Source organism: Tiliqua scincoides, chromosome 1 (genome assembly GCF_035046505.1).
Source record: "Tiliqua scincoides isolate rTilSci1 chromosome 1, rTilSci1.hap2, whole genome shotgun sequence".
Taxonomy (NCBI): domain Eukaryota; kingdom Metazoa; phylum Chordata; class Lepidosauria; order Squamata; family Scincidae; genus Tiliqua; species Tiliqua scincoides.
The window spans coordinates 147,190,491-147,208,234 of record NC_089821.1 but is presented as its reverse complement, the minus strand read 5'-3'; the positions used below and the strand labels follow the sequence as shown (position 1 = coordinate 147,208,234).

Sequence of the window (17,744 nt, the reverse complement as noted above, 5' to 3'; positions counted from 1 at the left end):
CCCTACACCTGGTTAACCAACACCCAGCCTAAACCATCTTAAAGGGAAAGGGACTTGCCCCACCCCGTGACAATAGCCAGTGGAGAAGGGACTTTAATCCTTATTTAAACAGCATTCTGAGCTAATCTTAACAAGCACAGGATGGAACCCACTGTCTGGGAACCACATGGTACCTTTTTACAAGCACGCAGCGTAGAGACATGGGGTTGGTGGTTGTCGCCAGACACGCTGACACCCAAGGGTTCCTTGCTCTCTCAGATTTCCTGCTAGTTACAGAGAGGGGATATTCTGAGTTTTCAGCATGGCAGGAGAGTACACACAACTGTGTACCCACATGATTGAGGCCACCATGTGGAAAGCTGTTAGCTGGCTATTGAGCCAGAGTAGCATAGTGAATAACAGCCCAATCCTATGCATGTCTTCTCAGCAATGTCCCTTTGTGTTCATTGGGGCTTACTCGGGGGAAAGTGCACATAGGATTGCATCTGAGAGTCTGAACTGTGAATCAGGACTTCCCTAGTTTGCATTTTCTCTGCCACAAACTCAACAGATGGCCTTAGGCAAGCCACTCTGTCTGAGTCTCAGCTTACCCAGCTGTAATGTGGGGATAATAATTCTTACCTTGCAAAGTTGTTGTAAGGAATACATCAAGATAATATATGTGAAATACATGCACATGATCAAAAGCAGTAGTGTAGCTACAGGGGAGTCACAATGATAAGTTTTGTAGGCACCTCCACGGGCTGTGTAAGCTGCCCCTCCCCCCCACAGTCAGAGCCGTTTCGGGTGGTGAGAGCAAAGCAGAGGAGATGCCTCCGCTTTGCTGTCTCCATCTGGAATGGCTCCAATTGCAAGGAGGAATGGCAGCTTACATGGGGCACTGAGGCCTGCAAAACTTAGTGCTGTGACCCCCCTGCAGCTATGCTACTGCTCAAAAGTGTGACATATATCACAGTTGTCCACAATCTGAAATCCAAGCAACATTACCAGTCTCTAGCCTTGCAACATTAAGTGCTCAGACATTTTGTAACTCAAACAGTGGCTTTGGATGCTTGTAGAAGAATGGTCTAATATTCCGGACTGATCTCAGTTTGTGTTAATGGTGGTGTAACATGTTGGGAATCATTAGTGTTGTTACTGCTGGTAGCACTTAAATAAGACTGTTCTAGACTTTGAATAATATTTATGACTGCAAGGAGCATAGGTTTTTTTGGCACATATGAAGTAATTCTGCTGTAGGAGAGACAGAAATGTTATGGTGGAAGAAAAAAAAACTCTGAGCTTCTAGGAGGTGCCAGAGTATTTGTACATAGCCTTGACAGGTGCCAAAGTATTCCTGCGTGGTGTTGACAGTTTTGTGCATGCAACAAAAAAAATCTATTTTAGGTTGTGTGTTGTTTTTTTTAAAAAAGGAGCTTTAAAATTATCATTTGTTTCTCTAGAATCCATATTATCCCCAGAATTTCCCTACTGCTGGATTATTTATGTCTGTGCGCAGTGTATGCATCCTGATGAACTATGTGGTTCACATTCTGGTCTTACCAAGGGTGTGCAAGATGTGACACTGTATCAGCAAGGCCACATGAACCAAAATATATTTGCATGGAAAAACTGATGTGGGAAAGCTGCCCATTTTGTTTTCACTAGATTGCCTTTTTCTCCACCCCATGGTGTCAGATATAAAGGTGACCCCTCAGAGAGTCTTGGCCACCCTTCCTTTTAGGAACTACTCATGTAACTCCGGCGTTCATTCAAATGTGGATGCTGTCCGTTTCTTTGGATGGAATGTGCATCTGAAGGTGTAGCTGGATATCCTACTAAATGCACATGCTGTTCATGGCTTTCAGTGGGATGTGCTTTCTGAAATGCATCCCCCTTATTTTTAAAATCCCCAGTTAGTCTGTATAAGAACTTGCGCATCCAGCCACTGATAACTTTTTTCTTTCCTGAAAGGAAGTAAATTGGATAGAACCAAAATGAAGGTTGGTGGTGGTGGTGGGGGGGGGATCATCATTTGCTCTACCAAAACTACAAGCTTTATACTGGAAATCAAATCTGCCAGATTGCTGTGGCATCTTGACATGGAAGTAAGTCATACTGAACACAACAGAATGTTGTTGGGGGTGTGGGGACTGTAGCTCAGTGACAGAGCACCTGCTCTGCATGCAGAAGGTTCCAGGTTTGAATCCCGGCATCTTCAACTAAGGCAGAGAAAAAAAATCCTGTTTGAAACCTCAAAGAGACAGTGCCAGACAGTGTCAACAATGCTGAGCTAGATGGAGTGTTAGTCTGGCTTGCTATAAGGCAGCTTTCTGTGTTTCTCAGGATTATAATTCCAGGGTAGGCTGTCATTTCTGGGCTGAACGTGGTGCCAAAGCTTTCAGTGGTGACCAGAGCTCTTGCATGCACAAGTGGTCTTAGTGATTTCAGTGGAGGTAGGAGGATGAGGTGGAGAAAAGAATGGGTGTGTTGACCTACGGCCTCCACTGAAAATACTGGGGCAGCCCTTGTTAGGTTGAAGAGACTGGTTGTGCAGTGGAGCTTCTGCCTCATAATAAATGGTGAGCTCACAGCGATAGCGTCTGTGATTTGCCAACAGCACAAATCCTAGACATGTGTACTCAGAAGTAAGTCCCACTCTGTTCAATGGGGCTTACTCCCAGATCAGTGTGTATCTGAAAGTCAGCCTGAAAGTCTGCAGCCTGAAAGTCAACCTCAGTGGGGCTGGAGCTAAGAGACACCTATAAGCTAAGTGAAAAGTGAGTATCACAGAAAAAGAGAAGCTAAGCTCAGAAACAGATGAAAAAGTGGGAGTAATACCTTCATAGGAGCAAGCTGGATGGGTGTGATGCATGAAGGGTCCACCATCGGCTTCGGCCGGTTGGCGGTGTCTGCTAGCAAACTATGCCACTGTTGAGGTAGACCTGTGAATTTCTGTTCTCGATGATCAAACCCTGTGTGCACTCTGTGTTCAAAATTTGAAGGGCCGGAAATCTCAAGTTTTTTCTTTTTCTTTCCAAACATGGTGGAAAAACCTGAGGAGAGAAACAATGAAAAAAAATTACCTGGTCATTATGATATTTTAGAACATGTGATTTGCAGCACTGGATGGATGTGGACAATTGAGAAATTCTGATTACATGACACTCTAGAGCACGGATGTCAAACTCATTTCATACAGAGGGCCAAAGTTAGCACTCATGACACCTGCCTCCTTCTCCTTGCCTGCCCGCCCCTGCGGCCGCCCATCGCCCTCCCTCCTCCCGCCCAGGAACGCCTCCCTGCGGGGCTGACGCAATCACCGGAGGGGAAGCCAGCGCAGCTTCTTGGAGCGCTGGCTTGGCTTCCCCTCGAGGAGGTGCAAACGTGCTTTACGTGTTTGTGACCCTCCCAGGCCGGCCCAAGGGACGTGGTCCGGCCGAACTGCAAGTTAGGATTGGGCCCTTAGTGAGCCAGAGGTAAAGCAATTTTCCTTCCCATATGTAAAGTGGAGATCATAATCAATCTAGCTAGCCAATGTATACAGAAGCTATATCTATGGAAGAAAAGCACTTTGATATGTTCTTGTTCCTTATTATTATTATTGAATTAGAGTCATCTTTCTTCTCACACTGACAAACAACCGGCTCCCATATCTGCCTGTGGCCTTGAAATAACTTTAATCATTCTGCTAGCTGCTGCTCTTGGCTGCACGGCTAGACTAAAAATCAGCAACAGACAGAAAGCATTCAGCTCTGTAGCTCTAAGAGTAAATATGCAATGCCAGATTCTGGAAGCTGAGGCTGCTACTGAGCCAGCCTGGTGGAAGTATATGGAGAGCTCACTTAGAAAAGGGGCAGGAGAGACACAGCCCAATTCACTGCAGCACATGGGCCAGGGGAGCGCGCACTACACTTGCGCTAACCATTGCAAAAGTGCCATGAAGCACTCTGTGGCAGCCTAGCAACTGGTGGTGGATCAGGGCCAGGGATGAGGTGGTAGCAGCAACAGCGGCACCACTGATATCCTATCCCCCTTCCCAGCCTTGATCTGCCTTCCTTCGATAGCTGGCACAGGTTCGAGTATACCCAGCAGAGGCGTGAGGGAACACATGTTCCCATACCTCAAGAAGACTTTCACAACTCAAAACTCCCCCCCCCCCGCAGGATGCAGCACACACCCCATTGGTGCAGCTGCATTTGTGTTTGGGGAATTAAGAAGGACTGGTCTGTAAGAATGGGTTTCTGCAAAACACCTCTCTAATACATTGCATGAAATATACTATGCAATAGTGTCTTATTACCTTTCATCAGTTTTCAGTTATATACTTTGACAGTGTCATCTCTTGATGAGGATTTAGTTTTTTGAAAGAGCAAAAACAGAAAATGACCAGAGCAATCCTAGCTACCTTTAGGTATTCTTTTAATTCAGAGGCTTTCACCTCCTCCCTGAAAACTGAGGCATGTAAGCCAATCTAACCTTAGGTAAGACCTTATTGGTGGTTTTCTGCTGATTAAAAAGATAACATAAAAATGCTGTGGGAGCAGAACCTGCACTATGTCCACCTAAGGGCGCAGTCCTAACATGTACTTAGGCCAGCCCAAATCCCTTGGGCCAGCCTGGGAGGGTCGCAAACATGCTATAAGGCACGTTTGCGACTCCTTGGGAGGAAGCCAGGCCGGCGCGCCCGGCACTCCTGACAGAAGCCTCTGCACCGGCTTCCTTCCAGCGCCTTGCGTCGGCTTGGATGAGACAATGCAAGGATGAAATGTAGGTGGCAGGGAGGCAGGGAGGAGGAGGGTGCGAGGCGTTCCTGGGTAGGGGAGGGTGGGCGGTGGGAATACCCTGGGGCGGGAGGGCAGGGAGAGGGAGGTGGGGCTGGGATCCGGCAGTTATGCAGGATCCCAACCCCTGTTCCCGGGGAGAACAGAACAGCTTCAAGCCACTCCACTCTCTTCGGACTTGTGCCACCTCCAGAAGTGGCGCAAGTCCAAGAAGACACATTGGAGCCAGAAGCCCTTACCCAGAGGTAAGGGGAAGAGTATCCCCTTGCCTCTGGCTAAGTTGCTTATGGCCCCTATCCTGTGCTGGATATAGCGCAAGCCTCCTGGGACTGTACCCTAAGAGCATTATTCTTTGGAGAGCTATAGAGCCATGCAGCATATTATTAATGTTATTTAGATTTTCGCACAGTCAGGTAGGCATTACTAACTGGTTTGCTTTATCCAGCCATTGAGCCCTTCCCAAGGACCTGGGATGCCTGACTTTTATGTTGTTGTTGTTTTGACAATTGTGTTCTCCACACAAAGATCTGTTCTGCATTACTCAGATGCCAACATCTTCTGTAACCAAGTTGACTGAAGCTGATTCGGGTGTATGTAAAAGTGCCTTAAATAACACTGCAAAACAGTGATGTAGCTAATGATCATATAGACCGGTGCCAAGTTCAAAATGATGCCCCACAGTAACATCATGCCTGGGCTTTTAAAAAAGTGGAAAGGGGAGAAAATTCACCTCCTCCCCCCAGTAGCTCATGGCCTATTTGTTCTGCTGCCTCCCCTCAGGCTCTCCCGGATTAACACCTTATTGGTTCCCTGCTGTATCGTAATAGCACCTAACTGGCTCTTGGAACAATCTGTTTCATTGATCAGTTTTGGGTGAAGAAAATCCAGTTTTTGTTACATAATACAGTTGTGCTTTTATTTTTTGGTTATTTGGCTATAATGTTTGATAAAATATGTTTCACTGCATTCTGTATTAAATTCTGCCTTGAATGGTATACAGGTTGAGTCTCATTATTTGGGAAGGTTCTGTTCCAAGAACTCCAAGAACTGGATGACAAAAAATGCACTATAGCAAATCAATTAAAAAAACAAAGTCTCTTTCCTCCTGTGATTTAAAAACAGCCTTGCTGACTTTTGTAATCACACAGAGACAATCAGTCTGTCTCCAGGAGCTTCACTAGGAGGCAGCTATCAATGAGGGGGAAAGAATGGAGGTGATAATCGCTACCATTTAGCCTTCTTTCATGTGCTCAGGGGCAAGGGAGGAGTGAAGCCTGCAGAGAGAATGATTGATGGGGCCCTTCTCATCTGCTTTGAGATAGAAAAATCTGGGGATACTTAGGTTACACCTGTAATACAGCGATTTTCAATCTTTTTTATCTCGTGGCACACTGACAAGGCACTAAAATTGTCAAGGCACACTATCAGGTTTTTGACAATTGACAAGGCACACCATGCTGTCAGTGGGGACTCACATCCCCATTGGCCCTACTAATAAACGATCTTCCCCCAAATTCCTGTGGCACACCTGTGGACTACTCGTGGCACACTAGTGTGCCATGGCACAGTGGTTAAAAATGGCTGCTGTAATCACTTGTATGACTGTCTCTCTGCAACAGTAAAAAGCAGTTTTTTTAAACTGTGATTTTAAAGGGGTGCATTTTTCCCCTTCTCCAGGAATCAGCATATTCCTTCTCATTTGCAGGGGCCATTCGTGTTGAGTCAAATCCGTGCAGAAAACATCCGTGTATAACAAGGCTGGACCTGTATAACATGATGGAATTATTCAAAAATACCAAGGTTTTCACAATTTTGGTCACCAGTGTCCATCTCAGGTTGTTGCCCGCCTAAGGGCCCAATCCTATTTGAGTTTCCAGCATCGGTGCAACTGCAATGCAGAACTGAGATAAGGGAACAAATGTTCCCATACCTTGAGGAGGCTTCTGTGACTGCCTCCCCATGAAAGGATGCAGTGCATGTCCCATTGGCACAGCTGAACCAGCACTGGAAAATTGGATAGGATTGGGTCCCAGAGCTTGTTGCCCAGTGCAATTGCTGTCCCCTGCGGCCCCTTAGCTATGCCACTGCTGTGAAGTTTTTTTTTCCAGGATGCAAAATAGATAAGAAGATCCAGGTAGAAACAAACTGTACTTGCTCCATACATTCTGAGAGATGGCATTTGGTTCAGTAATAGAGAAAAGAACACACTCAACATTGCATAGCTCTTTCCAGCACTTTACAAACCTCTCACACATATTTACTGCTTAATTAATACAACAAAGAACATTATCTTAATACAGTGCTGCAAATGGAAATGTATTTTACCACAGTACTATAGTGTGCATTCAAAACGTGCTTTTAGGACTCTTAAGACCTGAGATGCACTGATTCCTATAGCCCAATAGGATAGCCCAATCCTATCCATACTTTCCTGGGAGTAAGCCCCATTGACTACAATGGGGCTTACTTCTAAGTAGACATGCATAGGCTTGAGCTGTAACTTGGCAGGTTAAATTCATCTCCTAACTCTTTTATGTCCCAGAATTTTCAAGAAGATCTGCATGCTGGGCAAAAAGGGACGTTTCAAAGGGGAAAGAGTGCCCAGCTGCAGGGTTATGTGGATTGCACTGGCATACGCCCCAAAATAATTAACACAGACCTTTGCAGTGTGGCAACAAAAATCTAAGACTTTTGAATCTTACAGCCTGTTCCTCACTTTGGAAAAATCAGTGTCTCCCTAGGAATATTTCTTCACATTTTGACATTTCTATTGATAGAAGGAAGTCAGTAGTTTACAGCCCTCCTTCTGTCAAACCACCAGAATCATGTGTGGGTCTGTCAAAAAGCACATGGTGGAAAACGAAACATGTCACCGAAAGCGACTTAAGTTTTTTTAAAAAAAATTTATTCGAAGTATTTATAGCCTGCTTTTCTGATCCCTGATGGCAGAGGTTCTCAAACTGGGGCATCATAATGCCCCAGCCAGAGAACCCTGGCCGCTTCCCCTTTAAGGGGTGGGAAGAGGGGAGGAAGCAAAGCGATTGCCAGGATCATGTTGCAGTGAAGGAGATCAGGGGCTTGGCTGGACTTACCAGAGCTTCCTGCAGCCTCTTGGGGGTGCGGGGAGCCCCGCGCTGGCCTCCACAGGGCCCCCTGAAACGCGCTGACTTTGAAAATATCAATCGTGACCCGGTTTCGCGATCCCAAACCAGAATTGGGTTGTGATTGATATTTTCATTGTCAGCACGCTTTGGGAGGCCTTGCGGAGGCTGGCGCAGGGCTCACTGCACCTCCAGGAGGCTGCAGGAGGCTCTGGTGTCCAGCGAAGCACCTGCACCCCTTCACAGCGACGTGATCCTGGTGATCACGTCGCTGCCTCCCACCATCTCCCGCAAGGACTTACTGCGGGGCTCAAACTCCTAGGGAGCTTGAGAATCACTACTTGATGCGTAAGCCAAAGTGGCTAAAGCGGTAGCCCACGGGTTGTCAAACTTGTTTCAGGCAGAGGGCTGAACTCAGCATTCTTGGTGCTTGCTGAGGGCCAGAAGAGACACCATTAAGCAGAAAGTGACATCATTAAGCAGATGATGGTCAGAAATAAGCACTTTGTTCTCACGTAGAAACTCATTAGGTGCAAGTGACAGAAAAGAAAATGTGCAACTCTTGTTCATAATTTCAAGATATCAGAGAGCCCAATTATCATGGTGTGAGAGCCCAATTACAACACGGGGATGGATAAATTGCTTCTAGGGGCCAAATTCAGTCCATAGGACTTATGTTTGACACCCCTATGGTAACCCATAGTTTGCATTCCACATGGTATCAGTTTTATTTTTACATTAGGAATGTCTTCTGTTTTGATTTCACTGTGTAAATTACCACTTGTTGCAAGCATCTAAAAAAGAGTTTTTTTTTTCTTCCCTTGCCTAGTTGTACAGTAAAAGGTAGGCAATTGCCATGCTGTTCAGAAGAATTTGTAGACACTTGCATACTTTTGGCAAAATCAGAACCTAAGCAATCTTTTGCTCCCAATATCCAATCATGGATATTATCCTATATTATCTAATCATTGATATTATCCTATAGTTTACAGTGACACAGAACTTAAAATATATAGAAGTATCATATAAAAAATTTGATAAGATAAAAGATATAGAAGCATCATATTATATATGATGCATATAGAAGCATCATATTATAGATGCTGATAGGAGCTGTTCAATTTAGGAGACATTGAGCAATCTTTGTACAAAATCGTATTTTGGTACCAAGTCCATCAGAAGTATCCCCAAGACTACAGTACATGCAATTTTGCATCATGTAGCAGAAAAACTTATGTAGCAAAAAAACTAAACATGGAGAATGGAACAAAGCAAAAACCATAATAAATGAGATATGGCACCTTAAGTTATGCATTTCCTATGTGCAACTTGAAGAAAGCAATTCTCTTTCCTGATCTACAGCTAAGTTAGAATGTGACATTATAGCTCTTGAAAGAGCATTTCTCCCAAAAGGAAGTACAGTAGATCTTGAAGATAGGAATAAGACAGAAACTGGGTTAAAAGAATAAATCACATTAATTCTTATCATGGGTAAATACAGGTTGTTGAACCAGTGTAGTTAACTCTGGGTCAGATGTAGTGCTGAGCCGAAATGGGGGAATTTCAGATCTTTCAGCCTCAGTGCCCTGCTCTGAGGATCTTTCTGAAGGGTGCAGACAGGAGTGAACATATTTGGCTCTTTTAAAGTGGCAGCTGTCACTTCAAAGGCTGCAAGCTACAGTATGATGCACCTTGCAAGCCCTCCCTCTCCCTTGGCAAAACGCTTACTGGGAAACAGAGAGGTACTGTGCATTTACCAGCATGAAATACAGTGCCTTGTGAGGGATGACTTGAGTCTCTGAGCCTATACTCTCAAAATGACAACTTGCATATCCAAAATCAGATACGCAAAAGCTTTGGCACTGTGTGTGGGTGTCCAAGTCACTGCTTGTGCCTTTGGGCTCACAGGGTTGAGCATGTAAAGGGCGTCACCATGTGGGAATGCCAGACTAAAACAAAGGTCTTGGTACTCTGGAATGTCTGAACTTTTTGAAGTTCTCTTATAGAGTTCTTTAAGAGTTCCAATTCATATGATTGTACAGAAAATCAGTTAAATATATATTTAGTGAGGGATATATATATATATATATATATATATATATATATATATATATATATATATATATATATATAGTGAAAATACATAAACAGAAGTTGCATCTTTAGAATGTGTTATGAATAAAAACTGTAAAATTGTGGCTTTGTATGGCTTTTTCTACTCCTCCTTTAGTGTCCCTTGGGACCAGGGCCCATGAGAGGAGGGTTCAGGGGGTACCAAAGGAGGGACCTCCAAAATTACATCGTACCTGGGCTGGGGGGTCTAAAATGAGGCCCAGGAGCCAAAGGAGGGGAGCTCCTGTAAATCTCAGAAAATGTTTGAATATATTATGTGAAGACTAGCATTCACATTTTGTGTAAGCTTACATAGTTTTATATACAGATTGAGCCTACTTATCTGTGGATTTTCTATCTGCAGATCTGGCTCAACGTGAGTCCCCTGGACCCGCGTTGAGCCAGACTTGGCCCAACCTGAACCCTCTGCAGGTGATCAGAACTCTGCTCCAGTCACTTTTGGAGGGCTTTCTGAAGCCCGCAAAGGCCCCGAGCATCTGCCTGTGGCCTCTGCAGGCTTCAGAATGCCTCCTAGAGGCCAAAAAAAAAAATTGACATCTGGTTTTCAGATGAAAACCGGAAGTGACATTTTTATGCCTTTACAAGGTATTAGGAAGGCCGGGGAAGCAAGCAGACTCAGCAGGTTTTGCTTCTGGAGGGTTTAAAGGGGCCAAAACAGTGGATTTCATGATCTGCTGTTTTCCGTATCCACAGAGGGTCTTAGAATGGATCCCTCGCAGATACCGAGGCCCTACCTGTTTTATAATTTTTAGAAATTATGATCCAATAATCATATGAAATTATGATCCAATGGAGAAGAGGAAGGGGCCAAAAGAAGCTTTGCCACCCCAAAAGGGGCTTAAAAGAAACTTTGTACAGCTATACATTCTCTGCTCTTTGGTGTGTACCTGTACAAACACTGTTGAAAAATGTCAGAGGCCAATAGACACCCATTTGGGTAACTGTGAAAAGAGCAACAGGAAGTATTTCTCATAATAATAATAATTTTGCAATTATTCCAAAATCCAGACATATCTGAAATGAAGACACCTTCCCATCCCAAGCAGTCTGGATCAGGAATACTTAACCTGTTCCCTCTGATAAAGCTCTGCCTGGGAGCAACAGACCACACAGTCTGTTCAAAGAATGGACTCTCAGCAAGCACTCAGAAGCTAAGCAGGGTCAGGCCTGGTTAGTACTTGGATGGGAGACCGCCTGGGAATACCGGGTGCTGTAGGCTTATACCATAGTCTTTTGAGACTGAAGGTTGCCAACCAACCAGCAAGCACTAAAACAAAAAATTTCTCCATGAGTTGGTAGTTAAGTCATGGTGGAACATGGAACAGGAACAAAAATGGCATTATCAGGCACAGAAGAGCAGCACATGGAAAAGCTGGAAATAAAATAAGCAACGTGCCTTAAAGGGCTTTCTTGCAAGGATGACATGAGGAATGTGGTGATTGCAACAGGATGCTGATGTAGCTCTGCCCAGAGCTCACCTTACCAGTAGGTGGCTGGCAAGGACAGCTGTTTTTCTGCTGCTGACAAGAGTATGTGCTTGAAACTAGGGTATTGCTTCAGAGATCTCTTGGGACTTGCTTCTCTTGTCCTGTTTACCTCCAGAGCAAGTTCCCATAAATCACATGTAGTTCTATGAAGAGAACCACATCAGGATCAGAATAATACCTGCTGGTTCAGGTGTATATGTTCAGGCCTTCATGCAAACAAGACCATAAATGTATGGCAGCTGGGGAAGGACCAGAAGGCACCATCAAAGTCCTGATCTCCTCTCCACATGTTGATTTATAAACTTAGCAAAAGGCTACAGCAGATCTTGTTTTGAGAACTGATGCTGTTTATCAGCCTGTCTAAAAAAAAAAAAATGTTTAAATTATTCTCTTGTTTTTCCTTTTTTGGAAGTTATTGCCATTCTATGCAATACAGTATGAAGAAAACATTGACATGATTCCAAGCCAGCTGCGCCTTGCCATTGCCAATGTTTCTTCCGAAGCACACAATACCTGGTCTATGGTGGAAAATGCCTTCACTGGTCACACCACAGCACAGCAGGGTGTCTCGGGATGGCTGGCCCATGAGAAACATCTGAGATGCACAATGAAATAAATACAACTAAATAAAAATCAAAGACAATGTGGGCTTGTACAGCAATAGTAAAAGCTGGCACAGAATGACCAAAGAAATAGTGTTGTCATTTGGGGGAGGGGACGACGGACAATGTTCTGAAAGGCACTTCTGTATGAAATCCTTTAACAGATCAGCTGACATTCGTAAACAGAATCTCTAAAACAGAGGCCTTCCTGAAAAACAGTGCGGTTTATGCTAGCTGACTACTGAAGCTCCATAGAAGGCCTTCCGGCTGAGTAGGTGCCCTGGTCTGGTTTAGCCACATCCCACCATATAAGGGTCCCCACCTCTCTTTTTTTAATTCTCCCCATAAAGCCAGGATGGTGTAGTGCAGAAGCAGAGCTACAAGGGGGTGGTGCGGTACGTATGGCACACTTTGCAACGTGCCATATAAGCGGTCCCCTTCAGCGTCGGAGCCATTTGGGGTAGACACAGCCACGAAACATTAGTTCCGTGAACGGCTCCAATGCTGAGCGGGAGGGGCTGCTTATATGGCCCATTGTGGAGCGTGCTGTACTTACTGTGCTGCTCCCCCCCCGCTCCACTTCTGGTGTCGTGGTTCAGGAGTTGCACTTGGAAGATCCAGGTTCAAATCCAGGAGCACTTCCTGGATGACCTTGCGCCTGCCATTATCTCTCAGCCTCACCTACCTCACAGGGGTGTTGTGAGGACAGAAGGAGGAAAGTACACCACCCTGAGCTTCTTGGAGGAAGGGTGGTAGGAAATGTTATTTAGGATTGGGCTATGAATTTCTGATCCAGTACAGAAGCTCACAAAATCATCATCAACTACTTGTAAATGCAACACCTCGCTTAGGTTCCTTTCTGACACACGGTTATAAGAGCCAAACGCAGCTGGCATTTTTTCCTAGTTTGCAAATAGAAAAGTAAGTGTTGCTGAAGTTACAAGAGTGTCAAGGACAGAGATGGCGGTTTACCAGGAGGAATGGGTGAAGTGGGGGGTGGTGGTAATGAATATATGTTTGCCGTTGCCGAAGGGAGACATCCAAACCGGAAGTCTGAAATTTATTTCTGCATTAATGAAATGTATTAGCATCAATTGAGCCTTTCCGTAATTGAAGTGACTCTAGTGCAGTGGCTGCAGAAGTGTGAAAATCCATTTGTCCTGCATTCAGACTGTAAAACAGTCTTGAAAATTCACTTAGACCGCATCTTCTACATTAATGATGCCCAGCTGATGAAAACTGGCACTGTGCCACTCAAATCACTGGTTTTTATATGTGCAGAGGACCCTGGTGCTCTGTCGTCAGGGTAATTGCCAAAATTACAGCCTTCCATTTTTCACTGAGCCAGTTGGCCTGAAAGAACGGCAGTTCGGCTCTGCTTCATCGTCCTGAGCCGGGCCAAGATGTTCCACTCGCAATATGTCCGCCGCACTCAGCTGCCGTGCTTCTAGAGCACCAATTGCAATTAAAAGCCATTTTTTGATATGAGAGGAGTAAAGGAAGCCTATAATGAAACATAATTATAGCGAATTGTTGCTTGTGGGTCAAAGGTCAGGAGATGTAGTAAAAGCCTCTACTTCAGGGAAGGGAAGCATGCACCACACGCACCACACAACAGCCTACATGTTCCTGACTGTAGCATACAACAAGCATGCCAATTTGTTGGCAAAATTCAAGGGTTCTAGTTCTGTCACAGACTTTGGGAAAGGAGCATTTGAAACACAAACCAAGCTCACTGTTAACTGAAAAGACCTTATTTTTCCAGACGCACAGTAAGCCTTACCACACACAGTCCCATTCCCCTCAGTTTTCAAACAGTGTTGTGTCAGTGGAACATTCCATAGGGCCAGATACTACTACAGAAGCCTGCTTCTCCATACAGTTATGGCCACCATGCAGTTATTTATTTAAGCAGCCACACGCGGCAAGAGAGTGTACCTCTTTCTGTCCCTCAACTGGTCTCTCCAAAACCACAGTGACACAGCCAATTCAACGTTCTGTCATTGTCAGTGCACTTGAACAATGCAAGCGGATGTGTCTTCTGGAATGGCATGAACTTGGCTTTTGTGTGCCAATCCCCCTTCTCGCCCAGCACACAAACACACTTGCATAAGTGCACAGAGCGGGGACTAAAAATGTCATAGTGATAGTAAGAGGTCACCTCAGCTTTTCTGCCAACACAATACCTTTCAACGCTTTCCAGCACTGACTTAAGGGCAATGCAGCTCTGAGGTCAGGGAACAAACATTCCCTTCCTTTGAGGAGGCCTCCATGAGTGACACCCAACTGCAGGATGCAGCACACGTCCCATCTGCACCACTATGCCAGTGCTGGAAAGCACTGATATAAGGGGTTAGGATTGCGCCCTAAATGTAGCTTCCTCATTTTGCCAGGCTGTTCTTTCTGTTGCTTTATTTTACAAAACAGTTGCCAGTTTGTCCCACCCTGTATGTTGCACATGTATGCGCATCTATGCAGGTACCATTTTTGTGAATGTCACCGGAGCCAGCAGCTCTGCCCCCAGAGTTGGAGTTTTGCCCTGCACCCTCCTTCCCCAAATCATGCCTCTTTTGAAGGCCCAGGCAACTGCACAGACACTTCTTGCCCGACAATGTGCCACGACTCCAGCCACTACGACTCCAGCACTACGACTTCCGCTGAAGTCAGGGCATTGCCATGTGGTCATGGCAGGGAGGGAGGCCAAGTACCACCTGCCACACTGGGCATTAGCACTAGTGATACTAGCACAAGTGGCTGAAAAGCACTGACTTGGACTACGAACATGCCAAAACAGGACAAACAAAGCAGATACAGTCTTCACTGTATTATCCGAAAATACTGTTTAGCAAGCACAAAGTCTAAACTAGTATCTTCAAGCTAAGTACAACAAAGAGCAACTCTCCCTTACTGTAACGTAAATCACCAGACGCATGCTCTGCTACAGCCTAGTGATAATTTAACCTCCAGTTAAGATGTCATACGCAAGCCAATGCAGAATGGGATACACTGATGATTTGTGAGAACTGCTTTCTTGGGATGAGAGAGGGGATTTTTGTTTTACTTACCCCCTGAGTAGCTACAGCTTCTAGACCCAGAACATTCTGGGTGACATCCATTTCTGAACATCCAGAACTCAGCTGATTCTTGATTCCAAGTATTTCCTTAAAAATTCCACTCCTGAGGAGTGAGGCCTCAGCTGCAATAGCTGCTATGCAGAATGAAATCCCCCCCTTCCCTGCTTGTAGCTTTTGACTGTTTACTCCTCAGCATGAGATAAGCACAGAACAATGATACAGTTCCTTCCGCCAAAAATGCTGTCCTTCGCCAATGCTGACACTCGGAGCTGCCTCCAGCTGGGTCAGACCATTGATCCTTGAAGCTCGACACTGTCAACACTGACTGGCAGGGGCTCCCCCAGGGGTTCAGGCAAGGGCCTTTCCTAGCTGTAGGTGAAAATGCCAGAATTTGACATCGTCTGCATGCAATGTCTGTGCTCTGCCACTCAGCTCCAGCCCTTCCCCAATATATATGATCATGCACATGGTTGAAAAAGGATGTCAAAGCACTGTACACGACACTCCATTTTCTACCACTGGCTGATGAATCAAGTCAGTGAATGCAAGCCTTTAGCTAAAGGTTATTGCGTTTACAAAAGGTGAACATCAATTTGCAGCTCATGGATGGATAAATAAGAAGAGGAACCCCAACAAAACCAAGTATCTTCCCAAACCTAATTGCCTGATTGTTTCAAGCAGGCCATGACCCTCTCTCCGTCCTTCCTCCACAGTTCTGCTGCTGTTCTATCTTCCTTTTCCATAGACACCTCAACATTCCCTGGCTTCTGGGGGCCACTGAAAATGATCAGGTCACATCAAGCTGTTCCGTTTCCCTTTACCTTTTCTTTTAAATTCCAAACGTATCTACTCCGGCATGCCCAGGGAGCCTTCTGAATATCTAGAAATCACCACCTTGACTGTGGAAGCCCCCATTTTGTGTACAAACCGACAGGCACTCAGGGCCCAATCCTATCCAACTTTCCAGCACCGGTGCAGTTGCAATGCAGCCCCGAGGTAAGGGAACAAATGTCCCCATACCTTGAGGGGGCCTTTGTACTGCCTTTCCACCACAGGATGCAGCACGTGCCCCATTGGTACAGCTGCACTGGCACTGGAAAATTGGATAGGATTGGGCCCTCAATCAGCTGAGCTTGTTATCAATGGGATATAGATCTAGAGGAGAGCTGTCCCACAACAAAATATTACAGTATACACACCGTCCTATTCGCAAGTCCTACTGGATACTGTGGGCCTTACTTCAAAGCAAGCATGTCCTGGATCACACTGTTAGGAGAAAGGGGTTCAGTTGGAGTCTTCAGCATCAAAACGGCAGCCACGTTTTTCCCCAGTCATTCCCACTTCAGTTTCAAACCTTTGCATCTCTGTTCTTTCTCTCTCCACTGCTCTCTTTGTCTCCAAACCCTCCCTCCAATAAAAACCATTCTGCCTTTAAAAGGTTGGTAAAATTCTTGCTTGAAATAGAGACAGACACTGAAAGTTCTTTCCCTTCCTTGGTCCCTCCAGGAGCAGGGAGTGTCATTTTTTGAGAGAACTTGACTTTCTACCTTTTATTCCACATTAAAACAAGCATTTGGGGAATTTTTTAACTTTTGCTTTTGAAAAACTTACAAAAGTAACTGGGCAGCAATATGGTGACATCATCACGTCACCCCAATCACTTCCAGTTTGCGAGCCACAGTTTGGAGCAGCCGCCTCCCCTCTATTTCCAGCTCAGAATGGAGAAGAAGCAGCCACCCTGAGATGTGGCTTGGAAACCAGAAGCAAATGGCACCCCAGGCCAAGCTGGGCAGGTTTGGAAGGCTGAAGATGAGGCAGAGTCCACCCGACTCAGATCAAGGTGCCAAATACCTATGGCTTCCAAGTTCCAAGTTGGGCAGGCTCAGAAGGGTTGAGGATGGCTGAGTCCAAGCCCACCCAACTCGCCCTCAGTGCCAACCATCTATGGCCTCCAAGTTTGCAAACCAGAAGCAACTGGTGCCACGTCGGGCAGGCTCGGAAGAGCAGTCACTCTGCTTGGAGATCTGCACACTGCAGCAGCAGCGGAAACTGAAAATTGACTGGGAAGCAGCACATGTGTACTGCTTGCAAGAACATCAGAGCACCACCATCTTGGATGGGCCTGACACCCCTCCTGGCTTGGCACCCGGGGCAGTGCACCCCCTGCTCCCGCTTGCTATGTCTTTGCTCTGAGGTCAGGCTGGTAGCTATCAAGGAGAAAGCCTTTTTGGTTGTGGCACCCTGACTCTGAAATGCTGTCCCTGGGAAGGTTGTCTGGTGTATTTTTTGCATGTCATTTCAGTTCCAGGCAAAACCCTTTTAGTTTTCCCAAGTCTTTGGAAACTTGGGTTGAATTGGTTTTATACAACGACTATGATTTTATGCCTTTAATGTCCTTTTTACTCTTGCTACATGATTTTCTTGTTTGCATCTGTTTTGCATTATTTGTTAGCCACTCAGGGAGTTGGAACTGAAGGGCAGGGAATGTACTTTAAATAAATAAACATCCTGCTGTTGAAAACATTGAGCTTTATAGTTGTTCAGGCTGAAACCCTTGGCAATAAAAAATACAATATACAAATAA

The 17,744-nt window shown here is 45.3% G+C and overlaps 1 protein-coding gene across 4 annotated transcripts in view; it reads right to left on the bottom strand.

Moving 5' to 3' along the window:
• Positions 1-17,744, bottom strand: part of PAK5 (p21 (RAC1) activated kinase 5) — a 126,440-nt gene that overhangs the window by 56,356 nt on the left and 52,340 nt on the right. For 3 of the 4 annotated variants that reach the window (XM_066610562.1, XM_066610649.1, XM_066610735.1), the window contains one exon: positions 2,821-3,035. In XM_066610562.1, coding sequence (XP_066466659.1) covers positions 2,821-3,024 — 204 coding nt within the window. In that variant the 5' untranslated portion in view covers positions 3,025-3,035. Of the gene's footprint in view, positions 1-2,820; positions 3,036-15,151; positions 15,217-17,744 lie in introns of those variants that run through there. The other variant, XM_066610472.1, reaches the window with a different exon arrangement.